General features: G+C 39.8%; 1 protein-coding gene across 1 annotated transcript; it reads left to right on the top strand.

Moving 5' to 3' along the window:
• Nucleotides 1–928: 928 nt before the first annotated feature.
• On the top strand, nt 929–16,305 carry SLC25A46 (solute carrier family 25 member 46). Its single transcript, XM_075137966.1, has 8 exons — nt 929–1,281; nt 3,212–3,254; nt 5,781–5,838; nt 6,333–6,410; nt 7,120–7,220; nt 10,398–10,454; nt 10,940–10,997; nt 14,158–16,305. Exons 1-8 carry the CDS (start codon nt 1,029–1,031, stop codon nt 14,734–14,736), a joined length of 1,227 nt encoding a protein of 408 aa, XP_074994067.1. The 5' UTR covers nt 929–1,028; the 3' UTR covers nt 14,737–16,305.
• The last annotated feature ends 6,639 nt before the right edge of the window (nt 16,306–22,944 follow it).

The following is a 22,944-nucleotide window of genomic DNA, read 5'->3' as shown; positions in this document are numbered from 1 at the left end:
AGCGCTGGATGACTCCTGCCGCCTGTGCTATACTTAGACTTGGACGGACTGATGCCGGCTTAACCTTGTGTATAGAAAAAGAAAAGGCTGTGGGTCAGACCGAGACTGAGTTGTGGGAGAACTTGTTGGGCTTTGCAGGGCAGGAGGAGCTGAGAGAGCACCAAGCCCACAGGGAAGGTGTTCAGCGGGTGTCAGACATGGATGGCCTCACGTCAGAAAGCTCTCTGGCTGGCGAAGGGGAACACCGGCAGTCCCACCGGTGATGGTGCCCACTTCTCCTCAGCCTCAGGCTGCGCAGCATTTGAGAGGGAAGGAGACTGAACGAGAGGAGGGGAAGCACAGGGAACGGAGCGGTGGGGTTACGCCAGGCAGACACTGCTCTCGGACCCCTCCTGCCCTGCCTCCCCTGCCGGGTTGGCTCAGGCCTGCGAGCCTCCTTAGCACGACTCACAGCCCCGGCTCCCAGCTCCGTCACCCGGTTTGCACGCAGGGAGGGGGTGGCGCCTGCGCTTGGGTCTCACTGATTTGGGCTGGGGTGAGAGTTCACCAGGGAAAAGGGCTGGGAGCTGTGCTGGCAGAGGGCTCCTCCGCATGCCAGGAGGGTACCAGGGCACTCGTTAGCCCCCCGCCCCACAAAGGCCAGGCCCGCACCAGCGCCAGGCAGAGCTCCCCCTTCCCTACCCTCCCCGACCCGGCCCCGCTCCCCCGCGCCAGCCCGCCGGAGCGGCAGGGGGCGCCCTCGCCCGCCCTCCGCCGCCGGCCCAGGGCCCCGTCGTTCCCCGCTGAACCCACCGCCCTCCTCCCTCCGCCCCAAGCCGGGCAGGAGGAGGGACGCTATTGGTCCTGCCGGCCTCCGGCCCCGCCTTCTTCCCCATCACGTGGCCTCACGCTCGGCTTCAGTAGGGCGCGGCCCTCCCGCTTCGCGGCCGGAAGTGGCGGTCGGGGCGGCTGGGTGTGGGCTCCGCTGCCGCCGGTGCCGGTCTGTGCGTGGCCCCCTCCTCCCTTCCCCCGTCCCTCCGCCTCCCGCCATGCACCCGCGGCGCCCCGAGGGCTTCGACGGCCTGGGCTACCGCGGGGGCGGCCGGGAGGAGCCGGGCCCCGGCGCCAGGCCCTTCGGCAGCGCCTCGGAGCTGGGCCACTGGGTGACCAGCCCGCCCGACATCCCCGGCAGCCGCAACCTGCACTGGGGGGAGAAGACGCCGCCGTACGGGGCGGGGACCCCGCTGGGGGCCGCCGGCCTCAACGAGGAGCCCAACCTCGGGGCGGGCGGCCCCGGCGCCGGTAAGGGAGGGCCTGACCCGGCGGGGCAGCCGGCTTCTTGCCCTTCCGCCTGTCGCTCGCTTGTCTCCGGCCCCCGCCCGTTAGCGGGTGACGCGCCGAGGCGGGCAGGGGCGAGCAGGCGGCGGCCGTGGGCTGTGCCGGGGCCTGGCCGCGCCCGTTCGAGCGCCGCCCGGGTTTGCTGGCGCTGACCTCCACCGCGCCGGGCCCGGAGACGCGTTGCAGGCGCGGGCTGGCGATGCTGCGGCGCCAGGAAAAAAGTCCTTTAGAAGAAAGAGAACCTGCTCCATCGCCTCTTGCACTCCAGCACCCACTTCGCTGTGTAGCAGCACGTAGTTACCCGCAAACTTGATGGAGAGTGCCAGAACGCACCCTGCAGCTTCTAGTTAAGCAGTGTGTGGTCCGCTCCCCATTGCCTGTGTAAATGATATCTTGCAGAAGTACTCCGTCTTTTGTAAAGGCAGGAAGTACCTTTGGGTCTTGCAGTATATCTTGTAATTTAGTCAGTGTTGATGTTTCAGACTTTGTGTCTTCTCGCTGCTTTATTGTTGTGTTGAAGAAGTACAAGGGGTACGGCACGAGTTGCTGAAGTAAACCCCACCTCCATGCATGATAGTGAAGGAACCATGGGACTGGTAGAATTTGAGGAAGCAACTGTGTTCAAGTCTTTTCCAGTAATTGTTGGGAAACTGAGCAGAAACCATCAGAAGTACAGTATCATTTTATGTCTTTGTGAAATTCAGGTGGGTTAAGAGAAACTTGTTAAATTTAGGCCACTGAACGTTGTCTCCTTTAATTAAAAGGATGGTCTGGAGCAGTTTATATACACTTGAGTAAGTGTATATATATAATCAAAGTTTTATGAAAGTCTAATTTATGTAAAATTGAATTGTATTAATGGGTGAATTGTCTTTTTTTTAACCTGTAGTGCAGTGTTTTAGTTCAGGTCTTACAATGAGTGCAACCCTTAGCGACTTTCATCTGTGCAAGCACTAATTAAAGCACTACTTAAATACTCTTAGCTACTTGGACTCTACCTTTTTTTTTTATCCTATCTACTCATGGAGGGTATGTTGATTCTGCATTTTGGAGGACAGATAAGGAGTTGCTGTATCACTGAGTCCAGCTTCTGCAAGTGGAGAGAGTCTTATCATTCCTCTTAGGAGGGCTGCTACATCTGTGTGCAGCTCTACTGAAGTTACTGGCAAAACCCATGCTTAAGCCTGCTTGCACCCTGTAGATTGTAGGGCTGAGCACGAATTTTCAGTTGCCTTTACAGTTCTGATACTCTTCTTAAAATCTCTTCTGATAATTCCCAATGTGTAAATGTCTGTCTGGTAGCAGACAACAGAGAATTGAACCCATTGCTCTTGTTGCAATTTTAACAGTTCTCTAGTAACTAGATTTTTTGCAAAGGAGTGGAGATAAACAACTGACTTGAAAATTCACATCGTGTTGACGTTTGTTACATCAACAGTGTTTTGTGTTACTTTTCCCAAAGTTTCTCTTTACTGTTTTTGGTTTTAAAAGTAATTTCACATCAGATATCTAAATTTATGTTTCACAGTTATTGTAAACTGTCATGCATGCTAACTTTTTCAGTGGTTGGTTTGAATTAGATTTTTTATATATTAAAATATTCTCAGTTTTACTGTTCACTTTGTCTCTTTTTTTTTTCCCCCCTGTAGCTATTTTAAGACAAGAATAATTTTATTTATAAAAGTATGTACAGACTCAAATGCAGTCCAAAGTGCAAATATTCCTGGGGGAATAATTTTTTATAGCTTTTCTTGCTGAGTTGCCATAAATGCTGTGGTTTAATGCTTTTAATTTTCTGAAGCAAGTATAAAATTAGTTTTTCAGCTCGTTTGCATGGCATTTTCTCCTGCTTTGTGATTATCACTGCTGTATAATCTGTTTTCATTTTTTTCAGAGCAGTTGAACAGATTTGCAGGCTTTGGTATTGGCCTTGCAAGGTAAGAGTTGTGTAATAATTTTCAGTGATAATGAAGTGGTAAAGCTATATGATCTCTATGTGCACTTTTGTGTTGTGATTTTACGCCACTAGACTTAAGCAGTTGAAATGCCTTTAGAAACCTACTACCTGAAATCCATATAGGTTTCTGTTCTCTAACTGAAGTTGTTTCTCAAAATTACTTAATCAGCAGTGAATAGAAGAAACAGTTTTTCATATGGTATGCCCAGGATATGTGTACCCTATCAGAGCAATCTGAAAATAACACCAGAAAACTGTTTTCACCTTTGCCAGTTTTATTAATATTTTTAGGAAATGTGAATGTTTCCTAAGAAGGTGCAGATGTCTTCAAGTATATTATCAAAGTCTCCTGGAATAGTAATGTTGATCTAGCCAAGTGGTCCGATAACCATTTTATTCTTTGTTATGGTGACACTGATTATTGATAGTATTTCTGAGAAAGTGGTGGACTTTAACATGCTTAATAACATTTTCAGAGCTTAAATTGTCAGGTGTAAGGATCATGGTAAGCTTAAGATTTTTTGTAGGATGCCTGCTCAATCACACTCACCTGATCAGGTTTTTCTTAGTCAACATACTGATGTAACTTGTGAAAGGGGAGGTGGGGTTTTTTGTCTTGAAAAAGTAAGGACTAAAAAAAGTTTTACTGCTGAATGTGAGAATGTGAGATTTCTCAGAAAAAAGTGCTTCTCTCTTCAGAACATGAGAGTACTTGTGTCACTTACCCAGTTAGACCAACATGGGAAGCTATGTCACTTGAGGTTCTTATAGTGTACTGCTATTTAAAGAGGAGGACCTTTTACTTGACCACCAGCCTGTCTTGCTCCTTACCCCATTGTTATCACCCTTGATGCCCATCAGAACCTCCTTTAACTGCTTTGACTCACTAAAACAGAAGACGAAGTCAATGAAAGAGCTGGATTATTTTTTGCTGTTTCAGTTAGGTTGATTTACCTGGGAGTTGACTAGCTGTGAAAGCCAGCAGACACCAGCTAACTGGTCCAGAGAGGGAAGGGATAAAGAAGAAGGATTAGGAGTGACCATTTTTGGCAAGTAATGAGTTGCTTAAATTAGATCATTCCATCTCATGAAACTGCCTGTCCCTCTTCTCCCATTGGTTCCCTTGCAGTGGCTCAGCTTCTCATTCAGACCCCTTGATGAGCCTGTTCAGTTTGTTAAAATAGAGTTGATGGGGGGAGGGGGAAGAACTAGCCCCCCCAAACGTGTAAAGAGTTGTTTGATTTCTTTCCAACCTTATCAAGCTGAATGAGCTCAGGAGAGTACCAGCAAAGGAGTGGAGCCATAAGGCAGGAACATGTTGATCTCCTTCAGGAGCAGAGAGATGTTCGCGTGGCTCAGTTGTCCTTTTGAACTATACACTTTAATTTAATCAAGCATGAGCAACATTCTGAGTGCCGTGGCCACTAGGACTAAAATGAGCATGTGGTTTTGGGAAAGAGAGTGATCAACATTGTATCATTGCTGAGAGCAATTCTCCCTGCCTCTGCTTTTGCGTTTGTACCAAATCACTTGTCAGACATACATGTTTCGAGTCAGAAATCTTGTAGAAAACACCCAGAAGAAAAGATTCGTTTTTGTGAGGTTAGTTGAGTTGGCTTCTGGGACGGCTTAATAGATAGCTGTTGGAGTATGAGGAAAGTTTCACATCTTTTGGTAGTAGCAAACTACTCATTAGCTTAATATGAAACTGTAGGCTCAGTACTTTTCTGTGCCAATTAGTACTTGTTTATCCAGAGTAAAATCCCCCTGAGAGACCTACCCCAAATGACCCTGTAAGTTGGTGGTCAGAGCTGTTACTTGGGATGCTTCGGCAAAGCCTGGAGGTTTTGCTTTTCTAATCCATATCCCAGGTTTGAACCACATCCGGGTATCCACACTCTGATCACTCAGGCACTTTGATGAAATGAAAAATTTCTCTGTGTTGCTGTGACAAGAAATCCTACTTTAGAACTGAAAGAACTTTCCTATGAACGTTTGATTGAAATATAATTTCTGGGGGTGCAGGGAGAGTTGGTTTTGGGCAGTAGCATTTTCTGATAAAAAAATGTCAGCTGGTAGTACCAATCCTCTGGTCCTGCTAAAGAGAGTCTTGATTAATAATGTGGTACGCAAAATTAACATAAAACTGGAAACTAATCCTTCTGTAATTCTGGCTCTGGCCTGTTTTGTTTCCTCATATTTTGCGGAGGGAAAGTTTAAGAAATTTGGTACATTGTTTTGCCTATAAAAATACATACATACTATATATATGTACACACACACACGTGGGCTTTTTCATCGTGAATGTATGTGTCAGGTTTTTTGATGCCTCTTCCTTTATAGTATTAGCAGGCTATCAGGTAGGCATCCAGAATGCCTCATTAATTCACTAGGTAATGTTTAGTTTTTCCAAATACTGATCTGATGTTGTTAGAGAAAAATAACAAGCCTTTTCTAAGAAATTTACGATGGCTTCCCGTGCTTTAAATACACTTTTCTTTTAAAGCCTATTTACAGAAAATGTGTTGGCACATCCTTGCATTGTTCTACGTCGTCAGTGTCAGGTATGTCTTTTATATTACCTCTTTCAGTAAAAGCTCCTGTGAAATTTCTGTGTTTTCATATTCTGTAGAGTATAAGGAAGCTTTACAATTCTTAAGGAGACTCTGCTACATTAATATGTTTTTATTTGTAGCATTCGTTTTTCCATTCTGAAACTTAACTTATCTGAACATTCTTACTCATTTTTGTTTGGGCTGTGGAAAATGAATTACAGCAAGTAAGTGCTTCAGAGTCTGTGGAGCAACTTCCAAATCCCTATTTACAAGCAGGATGCTTTGTTTCCAATATTTTCTGCTTTATTGTTTACATTTTCAGCATACAAATACTTAAAAGTTCTGCCAGTTTCCCTAAATTTCAGTGAGAATTTATTCATATTCTGGTCACTTTAGCTGACCTTTACAAAGATAAAGTCCTTATTTTGGAAGTGCATTTTCCTTTAGAGTTATAACATCTGCAAGTGTGTTTATAAAGCTGCCATTATTTATATTCTTAACAGGTTAACTATCATGCTCGGAATTACCATCTCACTCCGTTTACTATTGTCAATATCATGTACAGCATCAATAAGACACAGGTCAGTATTTGGTGTCCGGCTGTATCTGAGCAGTGGAGGTTACCATAGCACATATGTACATTGACATCTTTAACTCTTTATGTAACTGGTTAAAAACGTGGCCATTGTAAGGGTTTGTTGTTTTTATGGTTGCAGAAATGTTTCAAGAAGGTAATTGTAATTTTTTTTTTAAGTAGTACAGTATTTAGTGGGGAAGATTTGCAAATGTTAGAAAACAAAAGGTTCCTGAAACTAATTTTTTTCATTCTAAAAAAAAAATTAATCTTTATGTAGATAAAGAGATTATCCAAATGACTACTTCCAAAGATAGTATTGCATGAATTTCCAATTCTGCATGGGAATGGCAATCCTGAAACTCAGATCAGAAGACAGGAAGAAAAGACTTTCTGGATTTCTTACGGATGTGCTTTAACATCTTGAGCTCATTTTGTCCCTAGAAAATGGTATTAAGTTTATAGTACGGAGTATTAACAATGAGAGAGATGCCTCCAAAATTGTTGACAACTGTTTAAAATTATTGAAGAGCAAAAGTTTCTTCAGAGTTGAAAAGTTAGTCGTCCCCTGAATTTGGTGATAGTGAAGTTTAATGGTAGAATTGTAGCCCTGTGCGGTCTGAATTTGCTGAAATCTCATAAAAATTAGTAAGATGAAAAGATTTTTGAGTTTTATGTTGCATGAGTCAAAATATGTTGCATATTTTAAAACACAGGGTCCAAGAGCTCTCTGGAAAGGAATGGGCAGCACTTTCATTGTTCAGGGCATAACCCTGGGAACAGAAGGCATCATCAGTGAATTTACACCTTTGCCAAGGTATTGCATGGTTTTTTTACTGCTTCTAACAAATTGATCATCAGTTGTCGACTTCTATTCAAAGTGTTAGAAATGTAAGGCTGTTTGAAAAATTTTACTTGATTAGAAGTCAGACATTGAATAGACGTTTTCAGCACAGTGTGGTTGTCTTGGCAAAGACAACTTTGTAATTAATAGCTAGTGAGAGGCTCTTTCTGGGAGCTTTGTATGTTTGTATGTCTGCCTACTAGTCGGGGTATAGAAATAACATGGCAAATTGGTCGTCAGTATAATTCCACTGTAATAAAAGAATTCGTAAGTTTCTTTTTGTGTTTTGGTTTGTATTGTGTGGTACTAGCAAATACTATGTTTAAAGTAAAAAGTCCTAGTTTCATTAATCTAAGTATAGAAAACTTACACGGCTAATGAGCCAGCGCTGACATCTTGCTGAACGTTTTCACTGTCTTTGGTAGGTGAGAGAACAGAATGGCCTGCATTAATAAATGAGAAGACATGGTAAATAAGAGTTTATGTGGCTGTCAGCTTTGTCTTCTGTCCTCCTTTACCAACAACTATATGTACATTGTTCAGTATTCTCATAATAAAGGGGTTACAACCAAGAATGAGTGACTTCATTTAAAGAGATATTCACCATTCTACTTCACTGTGTCCATCTTCAGCGATAGTAGTTTAGTAATAATTTTTTATTTTGATTTGTGACTCTACCTACTCTTTATGCTGAACTATAACCAGGATTATGGTAAAACATTGTGATGTCTTCCTGCTTTGAGATATAAGTCTGATAAAGAATTTTTGTCTGAAGACTTTTTGTCAATGTTTTGTTCTACAATAGTCCAGAGCTAACAGTAAGGGCCGACATCTGTAATAATATATATTGTTTTGTTACAGATATTTTAAGAGTAAGCAGGTTGTCTGAGAGAGTTTATTACATAAAGTAACTAAAACTTCTAGTGAAATGCAAGGAGACTGTGAGATAATCAAAAGTTAAGAAAAGATACTTAACAGTTGCAGAGCACACACTGAAGCCAGTAAAAAAAAGATAAAGATCTGTCTTGGAAAATAACTTAGGGAGGCAGGCAAGTAGTTGGGTTTAAGGCTGGGTAAGTTTGAATGGACCAGTGGGCTTGAGAATCGTGTTAGCTTTCAGAAGAGACAAGTGCCTATTTTTCATGTGTGGACAGAGACCAAGTATTTGGGGGACATAGAAACTGACCTGGTTTTAAAGATACGAAATTTAGGCAGGCTGAATCAAACTACTGTTATGATGCATGCATGCATGCTATTAAAACTAAGTCTTTGCAGGTTCTGGCATTCGTCAAAAGCATTAGCAAAAGCATTTCATACTTAAATTGTGTGGAGTGTGTATTTAAGCTTTTTTGGTCAGCTCTGTCTCATATGTAACTGAAATTCCCAGACATACAAGTGCAACTTGTTCTTGTTTTCAAATACTGCTGTAGGGAATGCTTAAGTTCGTGAGACATGATATAGTGTTTATATTTTCATAATTCTGATTTCTGTCCAACGTGAGCAAGGATTTTCTTTTTGCGGGCCAGTTGTTCAGTAGTTTGAGAAGTAAACTGGTGCTGCTGGCAAAAGAAGCAATCCTTTCTGCTAGTACCTGCTCATTTCTTCTTCAGTGCTACCCCCTTCCTTGGGCCAACACAGTATGTGAACAGTCACGAAATGAACTGGATTGGGGAAGTGACCTGGCTAAAATGGTTGTCTTGTATGTTCACCACCCCATGCCATTTGTTACTGGATGCTCTCCCTTCCTTTTTAATGGTAGTGTGCACGTTTGGGCTGTCACAGGGAGGTGAAGGTTATTGCTTACAGCAGCAGTGCCAGCAAATCTGATTTAAAAGGTTATTTAACTACATTATCAAGCTCCAAAGGACACAAGGAAGTGACATGTCCAATTCAATATCATAACATCATAAAAGAATCTCCCTGTTCTAGGAGAGGGGCCCAGAAATGGGTGTTAACATTTTTGTGGTGAGTTGAATGTGGTTCCGTACTAGACAACCTCGTTCCATAATTGTTCTTTCACTGCAGGAATAGTTATACCTTGGCAGGTTAGGCTTTCACGCATTAGTTTGGCTGGTTTCATTTTCCACATCTTTTAAGTATTATGGCTCAGTGGATGTGATGCAAGTGTCCGAAATACATAATGGTAAATGATCTTCCTTTTCCTCTTTAGTGACTGACCTATGTATTTAGGAAAGTGATAGCTACTAGTAACACACAATTCTTCAGAAAGAGTAAAGAGTTTCCTTTCTTGGATTAGATTTGTAACTACAGGCGGTGGGTGAGTGTGATTCCTGGACAAGAATTTATAGCTTGTTATTAAAAATGCAGAGTCTAGTGTGTCCAATATTTCGGACAGAAATATATTTAGCTCATAGCTAGAGTTATTTACCAAATATATGGTAAATACATTTGGTGTTTGAATGTTATCTTGAGCTAGGTGGGATTACATTTTCTGTCAAGTGGAGTGTAGTTGACGTTTACTGTTCATATTTTGAAGTGTGTAACTAGAAAATACTACTTTAAGGGGTAGTCACTTTTGTACTAAACACATGGGTTTTCTTTCGTTTTACCAGGATATGCTAAAGACTGGTCATAAGCCAAAAGACTTGAGTTAAGTCTGTACAGAGTTACTGTGCAGCTTCTAGTCTGACCTATTGTACTTGATTTCATCTTATCTAACTGTGTCAGAATGTGATTTAGCTTTTTCAGGAAAGAAACAACAACTAGTAAACATAACCTCAAAGAACAGAAAAAGCATAACCAAACCATAATAAAAAAAATGTATGCTGATAACGGAAAACTACCGAGATTTTTAAATAATCCAGTATTCCCTGAAAATGGCTTTAAGAGTTAGTACATAAGGATGCAAAATAAATGCAAAACACTAAAGCCAGTAGCTGTGAGAGCTGCAGACACCTTATTAATAATTGAAAGCTTTTTTGATAGACTATCTAACAGGCCCAAATAACTCCTAAAAGTTAAGCATGATTTACTAAATGTGTAGCTGATGTATCTTTCCACTATGGGAAATCCTGCAACATGAACCTATAGTAGAACACCAGTATGAAAACTGGATGTTGACACCCATGGAAGAAATGCTTGAGATTAATGTGTTCTTATCCATATTAAGGTAAATACTTTTCTTTTTAGGGAACTTTCACATAAATGGAACCTCAAGCAGATAGGTGGACACCTTCTACTAAAAGGGTAAGTAAAGCATGTCTTATAGCATACCTTATGTCTTATTATCTAAACATTATTAAAACTACTAAATGTTCATTAGTTTAATTGCAGCTATGGTTTCTTGACAGGCTGCTAATAGTAATTTTCAAATTTTGATTTTTTTTTGAACAATCTTGATTGCATACACCACTTTCACAGATTATTTTCTCTTACTAGATCCCTGTGTCTATATGGAACCTGACTAATTTAAAAGTTTAGATTCTTCTAGTAATTAAATTATGATATCTGAGAGACCTGAGTCAGTCTGGTCACATGGAAATAGAATTTAACAGAACTTCAGACTGAAGTTTATCTCAACTTGTTGATGTGCATTTTAATAATTGAGTTATGGTTTATTAATTTTCTCTCAGGCATGACTTGGTAGATAACTTTATCAACTTTCAGATGCATATTTGGCTAAAATTATAGTATTGTCATGACCCTAATTCTTATCTTGTTAATTTCTACAGTTTAACACATGTGATAGCAATGCCTTTTTATTCTGCGAGTCTGATTGAAACTGTACAGGTAACTTAAATATATTTATATAACATTTTAAAATATACCGTTCTTTATAGATTATGTGGAGAAGTGAGTCTTTGGCTTTGGATTCAGGTTTATGTTGCAGTGGTTGCATTTGTTTTGCTTGAAGCTGTATGACTGATTAACTGAGATAAAAAGTATTTGCTATGATGGGTATATTTGTTGTGCTATCTTAAGTCTAAATCTAGAATTAAAAAGGACATTTAATATTGATAGTTGGAATATATTGTCTATGAAATAAGGACAAGTTACATCTATATGTTCTAGCAGATAAATTAATGAAGTTTTTCTCATGTAAAGGTTTTAAAAGGCTTGCTAGGCAAGTTGTTGCAGTGACCCCTTCCCCTATAACAATTATAAAGCTTTTCCAGTAATTCAGCTTTGTTTTGCTAAAATACTGAATTCTACTATTTCAGGACTGCTTTCATTCAGTCAACTTTTTGCTTTTAAATTTTCATCTAGTTCTTCCTTAGCCATGAAAATAAGTATCTGGACCTGTCACGTAGGATACAGCTTAACCTGTTCTATAACTGTACAGAGTAACCATTAACACTGTATTGCAGATTGTCTTTCAGTGAGTTGTTGCATCTCTTTCTGGAGAAAGAGACAGGGTTTAGCTATGCAGAAGTTGTCCAGGATAATTCTTCCAGCTATCTCTATATAATGAGTTGCTCTTAATTAACATGATAGTATCTTTGTGCAGCTAATGGAACTCTTACTGTAAAGTGAGCTTTCATGTGGAGGGTGGCGAAGGATAGTCACTTTCATGTCATTCAATCATCAAAATAATAATTTTCATTCTTAGCATAGACAAATTTTAAGTACTGTCAAGACTGATTTAGATCCAGCTGTTTAAACCTACAGTTCAACTGCTGGTGTATGTCTACAAAATGGTGCTTTTTCTGTGGAGAAGAGGCAAACGAGGCTGACTTCTTCAGTTTCTTAGTTTCAGCATGTACTTTAGAGGCAGGTACTCTTAAGGGACAGGATTCTGCTTGATGGAGAGGATCCAAACTTAAAGGAGCCAGAAGGTACTAGGAAGGCTGTTCTGTCTGAACTGGCCACATTATGGACTAATAGAACAGTCGAGATGAAACGTCTATGCATGGGGACCTGTAGATAGACTCCCAACAACAAACTCACATTCTCTAAAGTTACTATGTATTTAAGAAACCCTCTTCTTCTCTCCTGTTGCATTATTTTGAAAAATAATGTTCCATAAATCCAGCCTAAGTGGATCTCTGAGTTTGTGGAAGCCTTGGGAAGATTTAACTGGTCTCATACTGGGAAGCTGACTTAGGAAACTCTTTTATGTCCTGGGGAATAGCTTTACCTGAGCATGCCATAATCCTGGAACTAGAAACAGTGGTAGAACACTGTTCATGTTTCTTGAGTTCATAGCAGGCCACAGAATGGAATGTTTTATTCAGGTATATTAGTGCTTGTATTTTTGTCTGAAAAGATGTTATCTGTGTTGATGGACATGGGCACATAAGTACCAATAAATGATAAAAGAAAACATGATTTAGAGCCAGTCTTCTGTTTGCAAAATAAGTAATAAAGTTTCTTTGCTAGAAAGCAGCTTAATAGAAAAACAAAAAGCCAAAACAGCATCTCCCCCAGCCTTTCAGACAGGTAATCATCTCTGTAAAGCTTTGCTTACGAAAATTATTCCACGGAGATCTGAGGTTTTTAGGCTTAGTAGGTTCAGCTGTGTACAAGTATTTTACTGGATAGGCGTATATATGCTGTATGAAATGCATTCTCCAGTTCCTGGAAACATCATCATGAGCTTTCTTGTTAGAAACACAACAGAGGTAACGATAGCATTTGTGAATATTTCAATTGTGCTGTATTAATCAGTGTAGGGAGGCAACTTGGCTTATCGGGTTTACATTATACTCCTGTGCTGCAGGAGGACAATGACCAATAACAAACTATAAAAGTTAAAGATTGTGGGATTTGTTACTAACAGTTTTATATTAACTTTGATTGTCTTAATTCTGATAAACCATACTGTTCAACAGCATTAGTTTGACACAGTTCTCCAAGTGAATGTATTTCATCAAAATAACTGTAAGTGGTAGAAATTTGTAGCTGTCACATTACTGTTTTGTCTTTAACATTTCAAACCACATGGTGGCGTGTTGACAAAAGCAAGCACAGTTTTGAAGTGCAGTGACTATAATGATATGGAGGAGAAGAGGATTCAGTAGGGATTATGATGCTTAACTTGTATTTAAAGTCTGGAATGATGTTCTCAAGTATTTGAACTAGTTTCTCTTCTGCACAGACTGACCATGAAGGCTGTGCAGGCTGTTAGTCCTTCCCCAGAGTACAGAGGAATGTTCTGGTAGTTTGTCCTGGCATGAGGTCAGGACACAGCCAGCATGGACTCAGAGACTTGGGTATTGAGGAGAACTCCCAAATCCTGAATTTTGCGTGTAACAGAGATGATAAAACACTGAGTTTGTATAAGCATCAGAAGGGGAAACAATGTCTTTAGCTTATTCTACAGTCATAGGTGGAGTATAACGGAGTAAATAATTACTAAGTGAATAATTTATTTTCACTACATGAACAAAATAATTATCTCTTTTCTAAGAGGCAGCATGGGTAAAGAGTGCTATTTTAGATGCAGATAATGGAATGGAAACGTTCAGAGCTGAAGCTATTAAATTCAAATTAAAAATGATCTTTCAACCCAACTTTAGTTATGGAAGTCTGTCTTATGCACAATCAAGTTCAAAGACTCGAGTTAGTCTTTAGAGAAAAGGACTTTTATATTAGATAAATACTTCCTGGCATTTTGCTCCAGAAGTAGGCATTTTCAGTCCATGACTGTTTTGCAGACTGATACTTTCAGCAGTAGGCTGAAAGTTGAATTTCTTTGGTAGTTACACAAATAACTGGAATGTACATTAAATAAAGACTCTTTAAGATGGGTTCATTTTTAAAAGCAAGCTTACTTGAATGCTATCAAGCGTGTTAGAGCAAAGAATTTATATCAGTATAGCTGTGTAGATAGGATAGCGTGCAAATGTTTGACTCCTATAAAGTTCAGCAGTGATAAAGTGTCAAAGTGGATGTCAGCATGGTTATGAAATGAGCAGCACAGGTTGTAACTATTCCTTTGTTCTTATAGAGCGAAATAATTCGAGATAATCCTGGCATCCTGGACTGCGTGAAAGAAGGAATCGGCAGAGTTGTAGGCATGGGAGTACCCCATAGCAAGCGTCTCCTTCCTCTGATGGTCTTGACTTTTCCATCTGCTCTACATGGAGTTCTTCACTATGTCATCAGTTCCATCATCCAGAAGCTTGTTTTGTTTGTTCTGAAAAGGGATAATTCCCACAACCTTCCAACTGAGAGCTCCACTTCTGTGCAGAGCATGCTGGATGCATATTTTCCAGAACTTATTGCTAGCTTTGCTGCTAGCCTTTGTGCTGATGTCATGCTTTACCCACTGGAGACAGTTTTACATCGCCTTCATATTCAAGGGACCCGCACAATAATTGACAATACAGACCTTGGCTATGAAGTGCTTCCGATCAATACTCAGTATGAGGGAATGAGAGACTGCATAAATACTATAAAACGGGAAGAAGGAATGCTAGGTTTTTATAAAGGATTTGGAGCTGTTATAGTACAGTATACCTTGCATGTGGCAGTTTTACAGCTTACCAAAATTATTTACTCAACACTGCTTCAAAATGTTTCTTAATCTGTTCAGGTGTGGATCTAGCACAGTGGACATGATTAACTTACTAACCTAATTATTGTTTAAAATGACTTAGAAAATGAAGTTTGAAGAATCCACTCTGTGGATTCTCCTTACACTGTAAAAGAACTTGTTTTAAAAATGGGGATATATATTCCGAAGTGTAATTAAAAAAGTACTGTTTAAATTTAAAGTTATAGACACAAATTGAATATATAATGTACAGTCATAGAGAAGGCAATTGGATTTCAACTGTGGTTGGAGTGAAGATTTACCTTTCCTCTTACCAGTGAACTGACTTAAGGAATGGATATGAATTCTTAATATCTGCTTTATAAACATCACATCTGATATTTAGTTTGGACTGCTAGCCAGTTCAAAGGAATTTATTTTCATTAAGTTGTAAGAACTTGTAAGTGGGAGACTGATGGGTTTACGGGTCTTTTAAAGATGTTTTCAACTTCACTGTTAATGAAGCTGTGAGCAAACTAGAAACTGTAAAAGCAACTTAAGTAGACATAAGTGTCATAATTTACAGATACATAGAAGACTACTTACTTTGCTGCAGTGTGGCAGAAGACAACGAAGAGGAATCTTGCTTTGTACAAAATAACAAACTTGGGTTTGGGCAAAGTTGCACAGAATGCACGTTTGGCTGTCTTGCAGTTTGTTTGCAAGGCTTACAGTAACTAAAGTGTGTGAATAAAGCAAATTAGAAACTGGTGTGTGCATGTATAAGTGCCATTTTTAGTCAACTTTCCACTCATAACTTCAAGCTTTAGTTTTACTCTGCTACTTCGTATAAGAGTAGAATAATTTTACAAATGTATGTAGTGTCAGTGTTCAAAGTGTATAGAAAGCATAAAAAATTAATTGGCTATTTCTAGAGGTTCTCTTTTGTTAGATCAGAGAGGTATGTACACAATTATCTACTTTTTAGCACTGATGTCCTTCATTAAAGTCTCTGCTGGATTAGATATTTTGTGGAGCAGAGTAAAGTCTGTTTATGTGCAAGCGAACCACTGAAATGTACCATTTTTGCCCTCTTTCCCTGGTAAATCCAGACTTTCAGTCTGAAAATGAGTTCTGATCATTCTGAATAACTTAGTCCTTGATTTCATCAGTAAATATCAGGAAGGTTGCGGGGGGATGATTTTTAGCAAATAAAACAAGCATGTGGAGAATTGCTTTTAAATTATATGAGAGGCTGCTGCCTTTTTCACACTTCCATGTGGCATTCTTTGTGAATACTGTAAATTGATGTGCATTTTAATCATTAATCATTGTATAGTAGTTATCACTTATGGAAAGTAGTCGTGGCAAAATAATTAAAAGGTGTTGCTGTTCGTAAGTTCTGACTTTAAATCATTTGCAGGTCTACTTTGCTATTACTAATCTAGCTTTCATGTATTTTAAATGCGTAAGTGTTAAATGGAAAGTATAGTGAACTTGGGAACTGGTTTTATTTTGAAATATTGTTAATTGCAATAGTGTATAGAATGGAAGCAATGAAATAAAATGAGAATTCACTGTAAATATTTCGAAGTAATTCACTGAAGAGGCACGTAAAGGAATCCCGGTTTGTGTGTTATATTTTATTGTATAGACTTCAGAGTGGCTTTTTCAAGTTCCTCAACTTTCCTAAGTGCAAGAACACGTTGAATTAAACTCCATTCAAGAACTTGAAAATATTCAATTCCAGGTTTATATTTTTAAAGTTTCTACAAGTATGAAGAGAGCCGTGTCAGAGAATCATCCAGATTACAAAAGATCTTGGCAGATCATCTAGTCCAAATTCCTCCTCTAAGCAAGGACAGCGTTGACTTCAGACCAGACTGTGCAGGCCCTTGTCCAGTCAAGTTTTTAATTCCAACTTCTAATGCATAAAACTGGCCTTTTCAAAGGTGTTCAACTGAAGCCAACTATTCCATCACAGTTGTCTTGAATTAGTAACTAAATGCATGTTGGAGACCAACACTTGCAGATGTATCAGTGAAATTGGGCAATAATGTTTTTCTAGGAATGAAATTTTAGGGAAGGCATTTTGTCATATGAAATGGAGGGTGTGCATTTATATATTCTGCAAGAGGGAAGATAGTGAGTTCTCAGAACAGTACTAGATATTGTGCTAGAATATCAACTTGTGTCAAACACCCTTGCTTTCGTTACTGAGAGTTTTACAGTTCTAGTCTATGCCAGAATCTCAGATCTGTAACTTCAGGCAGGGTGAGAAAGAATGCTGTCAACTTACAGCAGCTATTCTGTGGTGGAAAAGCCATTTGCTTTGGGCTATTCTTTTTTGGTCCTCTTCCCATCAGTTAGGATGAACATGTTTTGATTCTTCATGTATACTTGCTTTACGTTCCAAAAGAAGTAACACTCTGCTTTGTCCAGAGTTGCTATTTTTGCCCATGCAAAAATGTAAATGAATGTGGGGAGAAAAAAAACTTTTTTAACCTTTTTAATTGTAAGTGTACTGTTAATGTATTTTCTTTTTTCACTTGGATCTTAAATCTAGGTACTCAATTTTCAGCTCAAATGAGTGATCAATAGGTGGCCTTAGCAGAGTTGTACCACTGAAAACTGCAGAATACTGAATTGCTGTAGAAAATAAGTTTTTAATTTTCTGGAATATGAAGAATTCTCATGCACTCTGTTCTTCCTGATACAAACTTAATTACTTTTTTGTACATTGTTTTTCTGACCTTTTTTTTTTTCATTTTTAAAGAAGAGAGTTGTTTGCGAGAAGATAAATATTACTGAAGAAGGACAGACCCAGTGTAATGTTCCCACCCAGTGAAGAATTACTTGGCTTCTTACCCATGCCTCTTAAAAGGCAAGCCTTGATGTGCAATAACTGACAATAGAACAGGCAGGAAACTTTGAGGTATGAGGCCTGCTGGAAACCATTGCAGTTATCTGTCTGTGTTGTTTCACAGACTGCCTTACAGATCAGACTTTACTTTTGCTTGTGTTAGAATAGAGCTTTTAGATCTAGTGTTGGTGCAAGTACTGCCCTCTTCACCAAGGTTCCAGCTACATTCATTCCTTTTAGCAGATCTGCTTTGGGACACACAAGAGTTGATCCAGCTTTGGGGTCCTGTCTGTAATACTTGAGATGTGCAGTGTGTTTTACAGATTTATGCAGAATTCGTAAGACTCAATATCAAATTACGTGCCTTTCTTAGCTCTTCTGAGTTTAGCAGCAAGTTCAGAGCAAGCTAATGTCTTTCTTCCTGCTTGTTCCACCTGAGATGGTCCTTCAGCTGGATACACGCCTTCAGCTACAAACATAATCAATGCATGTGATGTAAATGAGGCCTGTCTCTGTATTAATATAGAAGTTCTTGCTGTGCTCTGAGATTTTTGTTGGTATAATCCAGGGCTAGCAGTGGTCACTTTCAAACTATTTACTCTTTCAATGATATCTGAGAAGAGGTCACACACTAAATTTTTCGACTAAATGGTGGTTGTTAAGAGATTTGAGAGCAGCATATAACAGCAGCATTCCCTCACCTGTATGGGAAGAGAGGTGGAAGCAAAATGTGAATAAGCCATTCGTCTAGTTTTCTTTTAGAAGATATAACACATATCTCCAGCAGGGGCAGAAGAAAGTAAGATCTTTACTTAATAAAGAAATGGTGGCATCTGTGTTTTAAAAGCAAATCTGATTTTAAGGAGTTGGATAAAACTGTATTTTCAGATTTTTTTTTTGATGGAATAAAGATAATTTGCTCTTTACCTTCAGCACTCCAGCCCCTCTACAGGCAGTTTGGCAAATTGTGAAGAAAATTTGAGGGTGGGAAACAAGCAATACTCAAAATGGAATGGAGAAATTGCCCAAAAATGCAGATACACAAAAGTTGATGATTAATGTTCTCCATTGCAACAAATGAATAAAATAAAGTGGAAATGTCCAAATATTAGTATTTATGGAGGGTTTCATCTGGAAGTCTATTTCTGTCTTTATCTTTCAAAAGGTGTTTTTAAAGATAAGTTAAAATCACAACAGGTTTTAAGCCCAACATATCCTTTTTTTTCCTCTGATACTTGGAAATTAACACAACTAAAAAGCCAGTTATTCTTTCAGCTTTTTCGACAGGGAAAAGAAAAGCCATCTACATCTTCCCTTCAAATCAAAGCACCCTTTCAGTGGATGAAAATACCATCATAGATGATTGCCTGTGGCAGCTTGATCTGCGTGACATATTGTATCATTCTTCTCTTGTTTTCAAAGTATAGGGACAGAATGTGACTTGCGCCCACCAATGTAATAAAATCAGAAGGGGTGGTTTAGCTGTTACCTGAAATTCTTGGTCGTGCTCTTATTTCACAGCCTTAAGCTTGGCCCTAAGGCAAGTCCAGAAGAAAAGGACTTGTTGGATAGGGTTTGACTCTGTTCTGCATAGGCTATTCATGTCTTTGCCCAAACTGAATTTCTAGAGGCAACAGGCTTATAAATTGGTGTTCCTGATTCTTGGTTTTAGGGTGCCTCCAGAAAAGAAAAACAGTGGATTTGCTTTTACTGCAACAGTGAGTGTAACTCTCAGAAGTTTTTGATCCCTGAAATGGAATCCTGAATTTATGTATGTAATATTTGGGTCTTCAAGCCTTCCTACACGTTGTGTAGGAAGAAGCACCAATATGCACAGTTGCCTTGATTCCCAGCTCCTAGGTGGTATCAGCTCTATTCAGTACCACCCAAAATGGGTGGGACACCTTTGATGTCCATACAGACCACTGATGTGTTTTATGGTCTCTACAGGTACAAGTATCAGTCTAAACCTGTTGAAAAATACAAGCACAGGCAGGATTTTCAGAGGCTCTTACCCATGGCCTAACTTTATGTATGCAAAATGAGGCAGAAGAAAAAAACAAACAAGGGCAATGGGAAAGAGGATTCTTGAAACTAAGTATGTGCTAACCAACGTGAGCACCTTGACAAGGAGGTACAGGTCACTTTAACGCTATTGGAGCACAGTGGAGGGAAGGAAACAACTTCTCCTGTAGCTACATGTGTTTCAGGAGCTTAAAAATGCCTACAGTGTTTTCTTTCAAGGGTAGGGTTTTTTTTTTCTTTCCATTACAAGCAAAAAAAACTGGCAAAAAGGCTGCTGTGTTGCAGGTAACTGTTGTGTAACCATTCTGACATGCTTTGAAATGCACTAAATTACATTCAGTTTGGCTATTTTTTTTTAATAAAAAGTAGCCACTCATCACCTTTATAAAGCCTGCTTTTACCAAGAAAATGAATGTGTCATGTCCTCTTTGGATATTTAATTTCATTGATACACCAACGTAATGTATCCTCTAGAAACTCAATTGTGTTTTTCCGTGTAATACTTTTGTGTATGATAAGTGCTCTCTAATAATGGAGTTCTGTCAATGTAACTCCCTTCAATCTTCATAAATAGACTGCTGTTGAAAAATGGTTCCAATTACTCCATAAAAGGGAAAACAATTGTGTATTTATAGAATCATAGAATCATAGAATCATTAAGGTTGGAAAAGACCTCTGAGATCATCGAGTCCAACCATCAACCCAACACCACCATGCCCACTAAACCATGTCCCTAAGCCCCTCATCTACACGTCTTTTAAATACTTCCAGGGATGGTGACTCCACCACTTCCCTGGGCAGCCTGTTCCAAGGCCTGACCACTCTTTCAATAAAGAAATTTTTCCTAATGTCCAATCTAAACCTCCCTTAGCGCAACTTGAGGCCATTTCCTCTCGTCCTATCGCTGGTTACTTGGCAGAAGAGACCAACACCCACCTCGCTACAACCTCCTTTCAGGTGATTGTAGAGTGCGATGAGGTCTCCCCTCAGCCTCCTCTTCTCCAGGCTAAACAACCCCAGTTCCCTCAGCCGCTCCTCATAAGACCTGTTCTCCAGACCCTTCACCAGCTTCGTTGCCCTTCTCTGGACACGCTCCAGCACCTCCATGTCCTTCTTGTAGTGAGGGGCCCAGAACTGAACACAGTAGTCGAGGTGCGGCCTCACCAGTGCCGAGTACAGGGGCACGATCACCTCCCTGCTCCTGCTGGTCACACTATTTCTGATACAGGCGGGGATGTTTTTGGCCTTCTTGGCTACCTGGGCACACATATTTAAATACAGTTTCAACATTTTTCTCAATGGAAATCCTAAACAGACATTTTAGGTCACAAAGGAAACATACTGCTGACATGTAACAAGTTAAAAATTTTTGAACTTCCTAAAGCAATCTGTGTGAGCTTGTTCTATTAATCAATACAGTATTAGGAAAACCTTACCGAGTGCAATATGAAAAGTTGGAATCATACATAGGGGCTAACTGGGGAGCTCTGTAACTGACACTGCTTGGGAAACTAACGCTTCTGCTTCCACAGTAGGACAGCCATAAGCATTGCAATCCTCTCACACCTGGAGGCAAAAGAGAATACAAAGCATAATGGTTCTGCTGTGACGCATGCCCCTGTCTTCTCTGTAGCTGCAAGTTTTCAGTCATTTATCAGGGTTTTTTTCCCCCTCCATCAAATAAAATGTCAATAGCTACTTCTCAAATCTTCAAACTCTGTGCAGATTATGCAGAGAGTTATCAGCTCAGGATTATCCCAGGTGTAATAATCATCAGGAGAATGACGTTGGAGTTCCGGGGGGATTTCCTGATAACGTTGCAGAGCTATGTCATGTAGAGGATGAGGTGGGATGTGCTAACACTACTCTCCCAGTAAGGCAGAATTACCAAAGGATTGAGAATACACCTTTTCTAGAGCTTATACAAACCTGACATTTTCTCCCTTGTCCCTCCTGCACACTCTCCGTAGCCGGGTACTTTGGGCTTGTGTTCTCCAAATGGCATAGACGCAGTCATTCATCATTAGTGATGTGATACCTGTGCTTTTCCACAGGAGACATCTTTGTCTCCTTTCTCCATGGCAGTGTACAGGATGGGTTGGTGCGGGGCTTGTGTGTACCATGGCTCAGTATAGTATTTTGTCAACAGCTTGAATTTTTAGGGAAAAAATTGAAGCTTAAATTTCAATCCTTATAATTAAGATCCCAGAAAAATGTCTGTATAGTAAGCCTCAGATTTATCAAACTACTCCTGACTTGAAGTCTTTCTTCTGTTAGAGGGAGTATTTTCTACTTGACAGAAGACACTTTCCACAAAGTACAGTTTCTCCTGTTTTTTCTAAGGTTCCTTTTTTATATGCTGCCTGTCTTTAAACACCATTTCTGTGCCTCTTTACGTAATAGCTTGTCTACCCTCTCTTTAGTTGTTCCACCTTCTTCTCATCTGTCTTTTCTTTCTCCTTGGTTTTTATAACTGCCTTGTCTGTCTTTGTCCTTTATGTCTCTCCAGTGAAATCCTCAGCCCCTGTTATCTTTCTTCTGTGTTTCCTTAGCTGAAGGTCACTCTGGGTACTCAGCACTGTGCATAATGCTGCCCATTGCATGCTATGGAGTATTTGCCAAAATTTATCACCAGGAGATACAAATTGAACCTCACATTACAACTGTAATTTATACTCTGCATTGGTGAATTCACAGGGTGATGAATCTTCCCTTAACACTTCAGATGGATGAGATTGAAAGTCATATAGCTCAGTCAGTTTGAAATGTTGTTCTGTTGGCGGTCCTTGTTATATTTTTACATACATATATACATACATTAGAACTGCGACAGAAAATATATAGAAATATAGTAACTGTGTAGGGATAGGTGTGCAGATGTTGAAACGTAGAAGTTTCTCATTTTTTGTAATTCTTGAGGCAATTTTCTAAAAGCTGCCTGACTTTCTGTATTTACAGTGTTTGTCTGCAATGATTTTACTTTAATAGCTGAAGCAAAAGAACTGCTTATTAGGAAGAGGATTAGCATTCCAAGAGCTGGCATATAGCCATCACAGGAACAGATTCACACCTGGAATTATAAAAATCTGGCTGTGGCATAGAAATATTTGCTGTGCCCTCAATGATGAAGATAAAAGTTCTCATTTGCCAGAAGTTGTTGCAGTTAGATTTTACTCCTAAGATCAGCAGAAGGATGGACAGTTACTTTTTGCGTGACTGCACTTGAGAAAAACAAGCATGTGGTTGCGAGGAGCTAGAGCACGAAGTATTTTTTTGGTCCCCAGTTGCTTTTTGAGGTCTGTGTGACTTTCTTGCGGGGGCATCTTTGTTAATGACTGTATTTAGTACAGAGTTTCTTTCGGCTTATTGCT

This window comes from Calonectris borealis, chromosome Z, assembly GCF_964195595.1.
Source record: "Calonectris borealis chromosome Z, bCalBor7.hap1.2, whole genome shotgun sequence".
Lineage (NCBI taxonomy): Eukaryota > Metazoa > Chordata > Aves > Procellariiformes > Procellariidae > Calonectris > Calonectris borealis.
The sequence above is the reverse complement of the archived record's forward strand: the minus strand, read 5'-3'. Positions and strand labels throughout refer to the sequence as shown.